This window comes from Aegilops tauschii, chromosome 7 (genome assembly GCF_002575655.3).
Source record: "Aegilops tauschii subsp. strangulata cultivar AL8/78 chromosome 7, Aet v6.0, whole genome shotgun sequence".
Lineage (NCBI taxonomy): Eukaryota > Viridiplantae > Streptophyta > Magnoliopsida > Poales > Poaceae > Aegilops > Aegilops tauschii.
The window spans coordinates 588,135,764-588,149,977 of NC_053041.3; the positions used below are offsets into that span (position 1 = coordinate 588,135,764).

General features: G+C 49.6%; 1 protein-coding gene and 1 pseudogene across 1 annotated transcript; one reads left to right on the forward strand and one right to left on the reverse strand.

Moving 5' to 3' along the window:
* Window positions 1-9,553: 9,553 nt before the first annotated feature.
* On the forward strand, window positions 9,554-12,163 carry LOC109786654 (peroxidase 2). Its single transcript, XM_020345228.4, has 2 exons — window positions 9,554-9,932; window positions 10,527-12,163. Exons 1-2 carry the CDS (start codon window positions 9,579-9,581, stop codon window positions 11,265-11,267), a joined length of 1,095 nt encoding a protein of 364 aa, XP_020200817.1. The 5' UTR covers window positions 9,554-9,578; the 3' UTR covers window positions 11,268-12,163.
* A 197-nt stretch (window positions 12,164-12,360) lies between these two features.
* LOC109786653 (BTB/POZ and MATH domain-containing protein 1-like) lies at window positions 12,361-13,309 on the reverse strand (annotated as a pseudogene).
* Between the last annotated feature and the right edge of the window lie 905 nt (window positions 13,310-14,214).

Genomic DNA, 14,214 nt, shown 5'->3' on the forward strand with positions numbered 1-14,214 from the left:
GCCAGGCCAGGCCCTCGGCATCGGTCGGATCCAGACCGAGGTCCGGATCCGCCCGCTCCTCCTCCTCCTCGTCCTGGTCGGCGGTGCCGGACCGGCTCCTTCGGAACACGGCGCCCTCGATGGACGCAGCATCCGCCGCCGCCAGCGCTAGCGAGATCGGCGACCTGAAATGCAAGACGGACTAAGTACAAGCAAAGCAGAGCCGCTCGGCGACTCGGTTCAAGCCAGAAAGGGCGCTCACCCCGGCACCACCGGAACGGCGGGCCTCGCCGCACTCTCCCGCGGCGCGGCGCGCCTCCTCTTGGCGGGCGGCTTCGCCACCCCCGCCGGGTCCGCCGCGCGCTTCGTGGTCGGAGCCCGCGGCACGATTTTGTCCTTCCCATGCGGCCGCCTCGCCCCGGCGCCCCCCGAGACGACCCGGCTCCAGCCGCGCCGCCGCCTCCTCCACCTGGCGCCACTACATCGACAGCTTACGTCAGCACCCCTAATACCGTAACCCGACCGGCAACTCAAGAAGGAAACCCAAGACTTACCGGCTCGGCGCCCCGCGCCCGCGTCGGTGGTTGCCTCTCCCTCTCCGCCGTGGGCCTCGGGCTCTTCCGAGGCGACGCGCACCACCTGCGCCCGCTCCCGGTCGTAAGGATGCCGGAGGGCATTCAGAAGCACCTCCCGCGCCGCGTCGGGCAGATAAGAAGATATGCAGCAGCAAAATATGGAGACCAAGGACTCACCAACGGTGCCGGGTTCACATGGCTGTACGGGGCCTTGCCGAACTCCCAGTCGCCCCACAGGTTGGCCTTGGAGATGTCGTTGACCCGGCGCGCAACCTGGTCCGCCGCCAGCCACGTGTTCGCCATGCGGTTGGGGTCCTGGAGGCCGGTCATCTGGCCGATGAGGTGGCTGCGCTGCTGCAGCGGCAGCACTCGCCGGACGATGAAGGCGGTGATGAGGTCGGTGCCGGTGAGCCCCTCCCGCTCCTTCATCACCGACACCCGCTCGCACAGGTTGAGCACCTCCTGCGACGGATGCTTGGGGTAGTACCCCCAGTTCCGCTTCTCCCTCGGCGGAGAGTTAACGAAGGGCGGCAAGTCGATGCGGTCCGCGCCGAGGTTGCGGACGTAGAAGCAGGAATTCTGCCACTTCTTGGCAGAATCCTCCAGCGGCATCTTCGGGCAGTCGGCGCCCGACTGCTTGGAGATGACGGCGGCCCCGCACTCGGACATCTCCCCGGCCCTCGGCCCTTGCTGTTTCAAGGAGAAGAAGCGCACCGAGAGGTCGACCGAAGGCTCGACCCCCATGTACCCCTCGCAGAGGGTGACGAAGCCCGACAGCTGCACAATGGCGCCGGCACCCAGATGATGAGGCTGGAGCCCGAAGAACTCCAGGAAATTGCGAAAGAAGCCGCTCGCGGGAAGCCCGAAACCATGCTTGAAGTGCGGGAAGAATACGACGCACTCCGTGCCCTCGGGTCACGGCTCCCGCTCCCCCGCGGCAGGCGCGCGGCGACCTTCGTCTCCCCCGGCAGACGCCTGCTGGAGCGGAGATAGGCAATCTCGTCGAGGGTCATGGTCGAGCCCATCCACGAGCCCGATGGCAACGCCATCAGCAAGCACGGAAAAAGAAGGAAGAAGATGGCAAGAGAGCTCTGCTCAAGGCAGCGGGCGTCGCGGCTGGCGACGGTCGCAAGAAGCAGAGGAAGGATGAAGAAGGCAGGGGAGCGCGAGCATGAATGATCTCTGCCGCTCCCTTCGCCCGCAATTTATAGGCCACGATTTGAAACATGGGAAAGTGGGATCGTTTGCGCTCGCCCCTCCCACTTCCCCGCAATAAATGCGCACGTACGCACGCAGTAACTACCTAGAGAATGGCAACCGACCCGCGGACGCTGCAATAAATCCACGCGCGTGGGCCGAGGGCGTGCGGCGGTGGGTCCCAGGGCGTCGCCCCGTCCCATCACGCGCATGGCTTGTCAGGCCCCTCCGGCTCCCAGGCGCCACGTAGCGGCCGCGCGAGGCCCGAAAGATTGCCCAAAGATTCATCGAACTCCTCGGTTTCCCGCCACGACCGAGATGCCGCGATCCAGCTTCCGGAAGCCGGCACATAGTGGGTGTTGCCGGACCAGGCGGTCACCAAATCCGCCTCCGCAAGAGGGGGAAACTGCGAAGGCTCTTCCATCCGAAGACGGCGGACCTTCACAGCTTCGGGGACTACTGTCGGGGGGATGAACCCCAGGCAGGCAACGGAACCCGGATCCTTTTCAAAAACAACGGGGCCAACATTACCCCTCAATCCGGCTCGCACTTGGCCGGGTCGCTCAACCCGGCCAAGTCCCTCGACCCGGCCGAACTCCTCGACTCGGCCCCAACAACCAAGATCAAGACTTCCCCAACATGCCAGCTCCACCCTTGGCTTGTTCTCCAAACAAGGCCGAGGGTCAGCGGCCGTCCCATCCCAGCCGTACAATGGGATGAGTCTCCACCAACTGATGACCGAAGCCACAGTGCCCCGCCCATGCCTTTGGTCAGCCGGACGAGGCAACAGTGCCCCCCACCTACTCGCTGACCAGGGCTGCCGTGGCAATAGTGCAATCATCGTCATCCATGACGCCAGCAAGCGGCGACCTGACGGAGCGCCGTTGTAGCTGACTCGACTCGGCCACGCCCTGACAATCGACAAGACAACGCACAGCGTCCCTGGGCGCATGGGGCCCGCGCCCGGGGAACCCGGCGAGACCCAGTACCCAACGGGTCCCAGCACCGGGTTCCCTGGACACTGACATCCCGGGCCTACGGCCTTGTAACATTACCATTGCACCCCTGGGGGTTGACCTATAAAACCCCCAGGAGCCCTCATGCATACGGGCAATGCAATACATCCACCCACTCACACACCTAGCAAGCAACACCCGAGGAGAAGGAGCAGCCTAAGCCTTGGCCTGCCTTCCTTCTTCCTCCTTACAGCTCCAGGAGCAACTCTGTACTGTTACATATAAATCACACTCGGCAGGACTAGGGGTGTTATCTCTCCGGAGAGCCCCGAACCTGGGTATGTCTTGCGTCCCGCGCTCGCTCATGCCGACCTCGCCTTTGGAGCCCACCAGTGCCCTCGAGCCTCCTCCTATCTTTAGCCATCCCTTGGCACCTGTCGTGCACCCACCACGACAGTGTTGTTCTTACTTGAAAAAACCTCCTATTTATGATTAACCCCCCGCAAGCATCCGCAACTACGAGAAAAATATTAAGATAAAATCTAACCATAGTATTAAACTTTTGGATCCAAATCGGTCCCATACGAAGTAGCGCATAAACTAGGGTTTAAGCTTCTGCACTCTAGCAACCCATCATCTAATAACTACTCCACAATGCATTCCCTTAGGCCCAAATATGGTGAAGTGACATGTAGTCGACGTTCACATGACACCACTAAGGGAATCACAACATACATATCATCAAAATATCGAACACATATCAAGTTCACATGATTACTTGCAACATGCCTTCTCCCATCACCTCAAGACAAAAGTAACTACTCACAAATGATAATCATGCTCATGATCAGAGGGGTATCAAATAGTATAATGGATCTAAACATATAATCTTCCACCAATAAACCATATAGTAATCAACTACAAGATGTAATCAACACTACTAGTCACCCATAGGTACCAATCTGAGATTCCGGTACAAATATTGAACACAAGAGATGAACTAGGGTTTGAGAGGGGACGGTGTTGTTGACGATGTTGATGGAGATTGCCCTCCCAAAGATGAGAGGGTTGTTGGTGATGACGGTGGCTTCGATCCCCCCCCCCCCCGGGAGGGAAGTTCCTCCGACGGAATCGCTCCGCCAGAGGACAAAAGTGTTCCGCCTCGAGATGGCGGTGCTTCATCCCGAATGTTCGCTCCTGATTTTTTTTCTAGGTCAAAATGACCTATATACCAGAAGATGGGCACCGGAAGTGGGCTGGGGTGAGCACAACCCACCAGGACGCGCCCTGGTGTCTTGTACTCACCAAGTGGCCCCCTCCAGTAGTTATTTGCTCCAGTATTTTTTATATATTCCAAAATAATTCTCCGTAAATTTTCAGCTCATTTGGAGATGTGCAGAATAGGTAACTTTGACGTAGCTTTTTCAGGCCCAGAATTCCAACTGCCGTCATTCTCCCTCTTTGTGTGAACCTTGCATATTATGAGAGAAAAGGCATTAGAATTACTTCATAAAGCATTAGCGTATACCAAGAATTCTTGGGGTCCCTTGGGGATTCTTGATTGGAGCTGAGCTAACCATAGCCCAAAGTCGTATCTCTTTGGTTAATAAAATCCAAAAGGTTTATCGATCCCATTATACATAAAAACATATAAATAACAATAGGAAAATATGATGCAAAATGGACATATCAGCCCAACAAGCACCACCTTACGTCAATTATTCCGCCTATAAATTCTATATTTCACGAAACCTTTGCAATATTTTTATCCGATTTTTTTGTCCATCGCAAGTCTCTATTTCAAGAAGATGCAATCTGAAGGACTGCTCTGGCACTCTGTTGGAGGGGGAATCCATCATGGGAGGTTTCTTCACCAACCTTGCTACCTCCATGACCATGTGTGAGTAGTTTCCTTAGGACCTTACGGTCCATATTGTTTGTGCTCTACTACCTCCGTCCTGGTTTATTGGTCCCCATTGTATTTTGTGTCAAATTTTGACCATAAATTTAACTAACAAAATGTTCATGCATGTCATCAAAAACCATTGAAAACTAGATTCAAATACGAATCCAACTATATAACTTTTTTGACATGTATTAACATTTCGGTAGTTAAATTTTTAGTCAAAATTTAGCACAAACTACAAAAGGGACCAATAAACCAGGACAGAGGTGGTATATATCAAAATCCACCAAATTGATAGTTATCCCCACTTTAATCGAAAGATCGGGCCGCAGCCGGATCTTCAGGGTCAAAATCCACCAAAGCTGAGGGGCTCGTAGCCAATCGGGTGAGTCAGCTACTACCTATTATCATGTGCGCCACATCAGCCACTCGTTCCTTCACAAAGGCAACGTCCGATCGTAAACGTGGTCTCCAACTATCGCGCACACTTACCGTACTCAATCGATAAGTTATGGGGGCCTCAACTACCGTGCATGATGCGACGGAGTCTCTATCGCGCATATGCTTCGGGCACCATCGCCAAGTATGCTTCAGCTTGTGAGAGCCTCTCGCCGATCGATTGGGTTCTCGTTAACCTCAAATTCCTCCTCATGTGTATCGAGGCCATGCCGGGCAGAACAGTGAGGCCAACGTGATGGGAAGGGACCTCGAGAGTCAAATGAGGGTGGCTCATGTAATGAATTATAAACTGGGGGACATGCCCCCTTACATATCTGGGTCTTCCCATCGAAGATAGAGAGCTCACTATTGCGAATCTTGATCACATGGTTGACCAAGTGGTGGTGAGAGTTAAACCTTGCCAAAAGTAGGTACTTGGCCTCGGGAGGGAGGATCGCCCTTCTCAATGCGTGATTATCCAAAGTTATTATGTATACGATGGGTTTCTATCTCCTCTAGGATGGAGTGCATGACAAATTCGATAAGGTGATATCGCACTTCTTCTGGCAAGAAACACAATAAGTAAAAATACCACATGGTGAAATGGTCCGCCGTTTTGTTCCCCTAAGGAAGTAGGAGGCTTGGGGGTAATAAACACTAAGGTCATGAATTGGTGTTTGATGACCAGGTGGGCTTCAAAGCTCCTACAAGACCATCAAGGGCTATGGGCTCAAATTTTTGGAATAAATATGTTTCCGAAGGAAGGGTGGAATGGTGCAGGCCTTCAGGAAATGTCAATTTTCCAAATTTATTTATAAGGTTCAACATTTTCTTTGGCTCGATGCCCGCTTTGAGGTCCATGATGGACGAGTGGCCTCCTTTTGGCTAGGCACATGAATTCGCGATGTTTTGCTCACCACAAGGTTCCCTCGGTTCTTCATCATCGCAAATAATCCCGAGGCAAATGTGAGGCGTCAATGGGTTGGGGCAAGGTGGCGCCTAGCTTGAAGAGGTCCTTGGGTCCTCTTGACATGGTCGAATGGGATGCCTTGGCTGGCTTACTCGTAGATAAGAAAATTTTGGAGGGGCAAGATGAGGTCTCGTGGTGGTTAGAGCCCTCCGGATAATTCTCCAAAGGATGCTTGTATAAGGCAAATATTTGAACTTTGGGGCATGCGATACTATGAACATTTGGAAAGCTAGGGTATCGACTAAAATCAAAATCTTTCTATGGCAGGTTGCTAGAGAACATACTCTTAAGAGAAACGACCCGACGATGGAAAGTACGTTTGGTGTGGCCATGATGAGACATTTGACCACATCCTTTTTAGGCGTAATTTGTTTGTAGTGTTAGAAACTACTGGATCATCTTGGAATTCAGTCAACTTTGTGGAATTCCACACTATTGTGGGCAACATTCACGGAAATGACACTCTTGGAAGGCGTTTGCCGCCCTTGCTTGGACTTTATGGACTGCTAGAAATAAAGAGCTTATTGAGGGGATTTCCTTCAGCCCCCCTGTTGACAATGCATACAAATTGATCTCTCTTTTACAACTATGGAGACCGATGGGGAGATAGCGAAAGCTACAGTCGCTTGACCGGTTCCTCTCCGACATTTGGCAGCCTTGCGGAGGGCGACCCGCAAGCAGATGTAGGTTAAGGAGCTTCTTAGGATTGGATACTAGCTATTCCTTTCCCCGTCTTGATCTATAAGGCTACGACGCATGTACCGGGCCCTGGCCCATGTATCAAACCTCTTAATTGCTAGCTTATATGTGTTGCGTCGCACTGGGAGTACCTATTTCGCGCCGGCAATTGACGCTCACTATAGCGCCCAGTGGGTCGGCCCACGAACAAGCAGCACAGCGAATCATATTACATCATTTTGACAAAAACTTGATTTTCTTGAAAAAATGGGAACAAAATTTGAAAACATTTTGGAAAAACCTGATTTTCTTGAAAAAATGAGAACAAAATTTGAAAGTTCACATATTTCAAAAAAAATCCTGAACATGAAAAAAAGTTGGCCTATTCAAATAAAGTTCAAGCATTAAAAAAGTTCATGAAATTGGAAATGCTCAATAATTTGAGAAAAAAAATAACAAACTTGAAAATGACTGCAAGTTTGAAAAAAGATCACAAATTTGAAAAAGTTCATAAGATGTTGAAAAAAAGTTCACCGACTTTGAAAAGAAGTTCACGAAAATGTAAAAAGTTCGTCGATTTGAAAAAAAAAAATCATGGATTTGACAAAAAAAGTTTTTGGCTTTGTAAAAAGTTCGCGAAAAATGGAAAATTTCAGCAATCGGAATCCTCTACCCGAGATTTGACCGATTTTACTCTGTCACTACGATCATCTATAATATCAAACTGGAAGAGAACGCTTGGATGTCGGCTCGTCTTCTTCGAGGCGATCGATGTGCATCTTTTCTCGATGTGTTGAGTGGGCATCCTAGCGTGTATTGGTCTCCTTTTTTCTGTACTCCTAGGGTAGGGTAGATTTGCTAAAAGCACAGATGTAATATGTGGTGGCGGTGTCATTGTACGTTTGGCTTATCTAGCCTCTTCTCTCTTCAATATATGATATGCAGGCTTGTGCATATTCTAGACAAAAATATAGAAACGAGATCTAATCCTAGTGATACTCATTGTCGCGTGGCAAACTCGCCTTTGTCGGGACTGCTTGGTTAAAGCCGCAACTACCCACACCAAAATTTTGGCATGACCAATGCCAGTGCGGACAATTTTTTTGGTGAACTTTAATTGTTTGGATTGCACCCACGTGATCTGCCATTTTTAGGTGAAACAATTGGGCCTATGTTTTGTGTGCCCAGGGAAATATCTGGTGCACCGGAGCTTGTGGTGCTACCAGTGCACCGAACTCATATTATGCTTTTAAAATGTTCAAAAATTTCTGAAAAAATAGCACACTCACACAACATCAATGTAGGTTGTCACAAAATTTGAAGTCAAATTTGAAACACAATTCGAAAAACAAAAATGACAAATTCAACACTGAATAGTACTTAACATAACTTGGGCTTTAGATTTGGCCCATTATCACACTGATGTTAAATTTGTCATTTTTGTATCTCAAAAAATATTACAATTTTTTATACGAAATTTTGTGACATCATACATTAATGTTGTGTTAACATGCTAGAAATTTTTCAGATTTTTAAAAATATTCTATGACCTCCGGTGCACCGGTAGCACCACAAGTCCGGGTGCACCGGATAGATTCCCTGGTGTACCCCTATTCCATGTGGATCTTTGGTTTGGATAAGTAGTACGGGTACCAGAGAATAAAGGAGCTGTCAAAAAAAAACAGAGAACAAAGTAGGGTTCAGAAATTAGATCATTAGGGAGCTTCATGGATGGGAAAAACGGAGGCTATGGCCACCGGCTAGTATAAGGGTCCATTTTCATTGGTTGAAGGCAAGATTCACTATTGTTTGTCATGGATTAGGAGGAGTAATAAGTTAGTTTTGGAGGTAAAAGAGAGAAGGCAACGGAGGTACTAGAACTCTAGAAGAAGCACAGTACACATTTCTTTCCTTCATTTAGTATTTTATTTTATGGTGCGGTACTTGAATCATGGAAGGGAATCTTTCTCAGAGGATCATGCATGCATTGGAAGCCAATTTTTTGGCGAAGGATTTCTCTGCTCTCGGCCTCTCCCACGGCACAGGCATGCGCACGTTACCAACACCAAACAACGGCTGAAATCTGTCGGCGCATCAATATTTTGGCAAGGCTGACTTTGGCTCAAAACCAAATGCACCCGAATAATGCGCGAAACATATGGACCTGCAGTGAGAGCAGCGCGCCCGGGCAACTTGTCTCATTAGGTCATCGCCAATCACGCGGTATCCGAGTTATTTTAGACTAGTCACAGTGGAGAGTAACATACACATATCCTTAGACTATGTTACTACCTTCATAGTGGGTAGTAATATAAATGTGGTAACATGCAAAGTTACTAGCTAAGTTACTCAAACTATCTCTCTCCTCATTAACTCATTGCCACATAAGCAAATTTGATGAGTTGAACCCGATGTTAATGTTGAAGTTACTCCCACTGTAGCTAGTCTTATGCTGGTTTCGCGTTACAACTGAAGCTGCAAACACAGGTTCACCTGTCCTGCATGCCGGAGTTAATGCACCGGTTCGCCCGTGATCCAATGCCGGAGTTAATGCACGGCGAAGTCAGCACCTCTCGAGGCGGACCCGCAATCAGTGAGACAAAACGCTTCATCCCACTTCCCACGGCACGACGAGAAGATCGAGACATGGCGAACGTCGCCGGTCAGCTGCTTGAGCTGCACCTGCACGCGCGCCCGCTCCGGTGGAAATTCGCGTCAATTGCAACGTGCGCCGCCGACGAAACGAGGCTGCCCATACAATACACGTCGTTGCCTATTGCCTTCGTCGTCGTCCTCCGGGACGACCTATAAATATGCCACCCGGCCAGCCGTATCCAACCGGAGCAAACAACACTCGACGTACACGACCATCTAAGAAGATGGCGACTAAGCTCGCGGCGCTCATCGTCTTGGTGGCGTTCCTGGCCGGGCCCCCGGCGTGCGAGGGCGACATCATTTGCTTCAACGGCTGGCTGAAGCTACCCATCCAGGACCCGCGGCTCTGTCCTCAGGGCTCCATGTCCAGGATGAACGGCCGTACGCGAGCGCTGGTGCCAGTGCCTCGTCCCTCGGGGTTAGGGCTCGGCCTCGGCTACTACAACAACAGGAGCTCCAGGTCCTACTGCCCGAGAGCGGAAGGGATCGTGAGGGATGCCGTAAGCAAGGCCGTCGCCGCGCAACCTGGCATCGGTGCGGGCCTCATCCGTCTCTTCTTCCACGACTGCTTCGTTCGGGTACACACACCTCCTCGATTCCAGTAGCTTGTACTCCCTTCCTAAATACTTCCTTCGTTCCTAAATATAAGTCTTATAAGAGATTTCAATATAGACTACATACAGATGTATGTAGACATATTTTAGAGTGTAGACTCACTCATTTTGTTTCGTATGTAATCCATATAAAAATCTCTAAAAAGACTTATACTCCCTTCGTTCCTAAATATTTGTCTTTCTAGACATTTCAAAAAAATACAACATACGGATGTATGTAGACATATTTTAGAGCGTAGATTCACTCATTTTGCTTTGTATGTAGTCACTTGTTAAAATCTTTAGAAAGACAAATATTTAAGAACGGAGGGAGTATTTAGGAACGAAGGGAGTATAAGTTTCTATTTATAGATTTTAAAAATAAAGACTACATACGGATGTATATATACATATTTTGGAGTGTAAATTCACTTGTTTTGCTTTATATGTAGTCCGCATTGAAATCTTTAAAAAGACTTATATTTAAAAACGGAGGGAGTATGCACTAATTGCATTGTTGTTTACGAAGATCAACATGTTCATTATGAAGATGATGTCCTTCATGTCAATTATATTCAGGGCTGCGATGCTTCCGTCCTCCTCACGACGACCAACTCCAACAACAGCGACACCGAAAGAGAAGGCAACCCGAACAAGAACAGCCTGCGAGGGTTAGAGGTGATCGACGCGGCCAAGGCGAAGATCGAGGCCGCCTGCCCTGGGAGAGTCTCGTGCGCCGACATCGTCGCCTTCGCCGCCCGCGACGCGTCCTCCATCCTCAGCAACCGTAGGATCAACATCCGGATGCCGGGCGGCCGCTACGACGGCCGCGAGTCCTTCTCCAATGAGACCGACCAGCTGCCCGGGCCCTTCTCCGGCGCTACGGTGCTCTTGAGTAATTTCAAGGCCAAGGGGCTCACCTCCGACGAAATGGTCACCCTCTCCGGCGCGCACACCATCGGCCGCGCCCGTTGCGCGTTCTTTTCCAGCCGCTTCTCTGAAATGGACCCGACATTTGCCGCCAAGCTCAAGGCCCAGTGCAACAACGACGACACCAACGTGGACCAAGAACATGTGACCCCCGAAGTCCTCGACAAGCGCTACTACCAGGATGTGATCGACGGAAAAGCGTTGTTCACCTCGGACGCCGTGCTCAACTCAGCCGAAACAATAAAGCAGGTGACAGAAAATGCGAAAAAGGCAGGGGCGTGGGAGAGGAAGTTTGAGAGAGCCATGGAGAATTTGGGAAAAATCGGGGTCAAGACCAAAGCCGACAAAGATGCAGAGATCAGGAAGGTATGTTGGAAGGTCAACAACTAACGATGTGCTAGGAGTACCTAGTAGTAATGCATGGTGGTTGGCTGGCTCCATGGCGGGATTGCCCGATGGAGAAGATGTAACACTTTCCTGTCGATCACTTTTCAACAAGTGTCATTGTTTTTTTATTTGAATTATTTGAATTGCTTACCACATATATCACATTGTTCAACAAAGTGTCATGTTGGTTTTGTCAAACTTCTACTACTACTACTACTACTACTACTACTACTACTCTCCATTTGTGTGTAATAAAGGTACACTAAGTATACAACTAACGGTGTATCTTCACTAAGATACCCAATTGGTCATGGTGGCCAGCAAAGATGTAATCATCACCTCGCATTTGCTCGTGATTTGTGCACACCAAGGTATAAAGTTTCGTCAAAATTTCGATGGTGGGCAAATTTTTTGCCTTTAGTTCAAGAAATTTCGGTTGGTTTTAATTTCTATGTAAAGACAAACATGGATCAGATAGAATAAATACGAGTTACAATAGAACAGCGGTACGAAACTTTTCTTGATCAGTAGGTCAAGAGTTCGAATCATGTGCACAAACATTTTGATCAGTTTACCGAGTACTGAATGGTTGATAGATTGTTTTCTATCAGAACTCATTTACACTTTGTATGCCGAGTACCCCTGAATTTACATCAACAACGACAGTTCTTCCAATAGTGAGTTATACGTTTACAATAACACGAGGTAGTTCTAGAACAAAATAACAGGGAAATACAACACCAGATAAGAGAGTACTATATATCACAGCGTTCACAAACAAGCCATGTGTTTACAATAAAATACTCCCTCCACTCCATAATATAAGACCATTTTACAAGCCAACATAACTTGCAAAATGGCCTAATATTCTAAGACGGAGGGAGTGCATGATTTGCCACATCTGGGACCATTCAGCATGGAATTAATTCCATTAACTTTAAGGGAAACTACTTGCACACACTAGTTGATCAGAACAAATATAGAAGTACGTAGGACAAATGCCACCATTAGGGGAAAAATAGGCATAATTAAGTTCTATCGAATATGAAGTACTAGTAATAAAACTGGAAGACTAAACGGACACTTTAGCAATGCTTCAGTTCCTTCTACCACGCATACAAAGGACAATGCTGGTAAGCACGGAAGGACAGCTTGCCTCCAGATGCTTATACCCCTCCGTTGCCACCACAACGTCAAGGATCGCAGGAGTGCTGATGATGAACTCGACGCACTAGGCCTTAAGGAACGAGCAGTTGTGCTGGTCAGACAATGCCAGAGTCGTCGCCGCTGTGTCAACGGTGATGCCACGGCAGAGCTCGCCCTCGCAGATGACTTTGAGCCTGTACAGCCCGTACCTGTCAGCAGCCGCTCGCAAATGCTGCGCCATCGTCGTCGCAGCCTACTGCTCGCCGTCAAGTTGAGCAACCGCTTCCGTGTAGATGAAATGCAGCATGGACTTGAATGCTGCCGCCTCCATATCCTGGACCAAGACGCGTTCATCGCTCCTCTCCCTCATGTGCCCGAAGAACTCGGCCATGAGAACAGGGGACCTCGCAGCAAGTATGGCCTTGTGGGAAGCAAAGGACTCGCCAGCCACAACAAATGTGACATCGGCTCCCATCCCGCTACACAAGAGCTCACGGAGTTGCCTTTGCAGATTGGAGGTCGGCACGGGCACCGTGGTGTTGCCATAGCCGGTGGCACTTTGAGGACCGTGATGGTGCATTGCACGGTCAGATAATCAACCTTGGGAGAAGCCAGCCGCGGTAAAGAATCCCAATCCACGAGCACGACTCCATTCGAGCAGTCTCCGTGGCGCTTGAACACATGTGCCACAGTCTTCTCAGAGCGTGGTGCATTGTGCACAGGAGGCAGCTTAGGCTCGCCGTCACAGCCCCGGCACGGGGGGCTTCACTCAGGAACATAAGCCTGAGTTCCACGCAGTAAGGTCTGCACCAAGTGATAAACCGACGTGGATAGCAATGGATCTCCCACTCGTACCCATCGACGTCGCACCTGGATTTGAGGCAGTCTTTTTCACCCATTGTCAAGGGCAGGATTTATCTATTCACCCACGATCTCACACGATCGCCAACGCTCTGTACATGGGTGACACATGTCGCTAGGATGAGAAGGGTCAGGGGCACGTTCGTCCATTTTCCTCGGGCGAGCGGTTTTTTCACCTCCGCTATAAATACCCCTCACCCTCCTCAGACTGCATTTATCCCGCTCGACCTCTCGCCCCTCGCTCGAGCTCTCAAGACCTAGCGCAACCCATCGATCTTGAACAACCACTCAAAGCACACGGTATCAGTGAGGTTTGTGCAGGCATTAGTAGCCATGGCGAAGGCTGGAGAAGTGGGGCTGAGGTGAAAACGCAGAGGAAGTGAAGTTTGGGGACTTGGGGGGTTGAGACTTGAGAAGATGATGATGGACTGAGGCTGGCCATAGTGGGATAACATAAGTAGTAACATGCACTTGGGACTCGCAAATATGCTTATGTGGCAGGCAATTAAAGAAGAGAGAGATGATTATAGTAACATAGGTAGATACCGTAACATAATAAATATTATGCTACTATGTGTCATGCATGACAATAAATGAGACTACCTATGATACTAATCTATGATAATATGCACTATGACCAGCCTGACGGCGGAGCAGGGCAATTTGTACAGCAGGGGCAGGAATTAAAAGCAGCGAGGTGGTGACTCCTCGGGTGGAGACGCCGGCATGCATGGGCGTTTGATGTTGAAGACGCAAGTGATTAATCAGTGCAGAATATACAAACAATCACTCCGTTCGCCTTCCCTCCCGATGAGTCGTATGCCAGCAGCGGCTCGATCTCCAAGCGCAATGCCATGGCCTCCTTGGGATTTGACCGTTTGAGGTACACAGCGCAAGCGTTCCAACTCCAACCATTTCGTGGGCGCCGCAGCACAGGTTATGA

Coding starts and splice junctions, on each gene's coding strand:
- LOC109786654 (XM_020345228.4), top strand. CDS start 9,579: ATGGCGACTAAGCTCGCGGCGCTCATCGTCTTGGTGGCGTTCCTGGCC. Junction 9,933..10,526: donor TCCACGACTGCTTCGTTCGG/GTACACACACCT, acceptor AATTATATTCAG/GGCTGCGATGCTTCCGTCCT.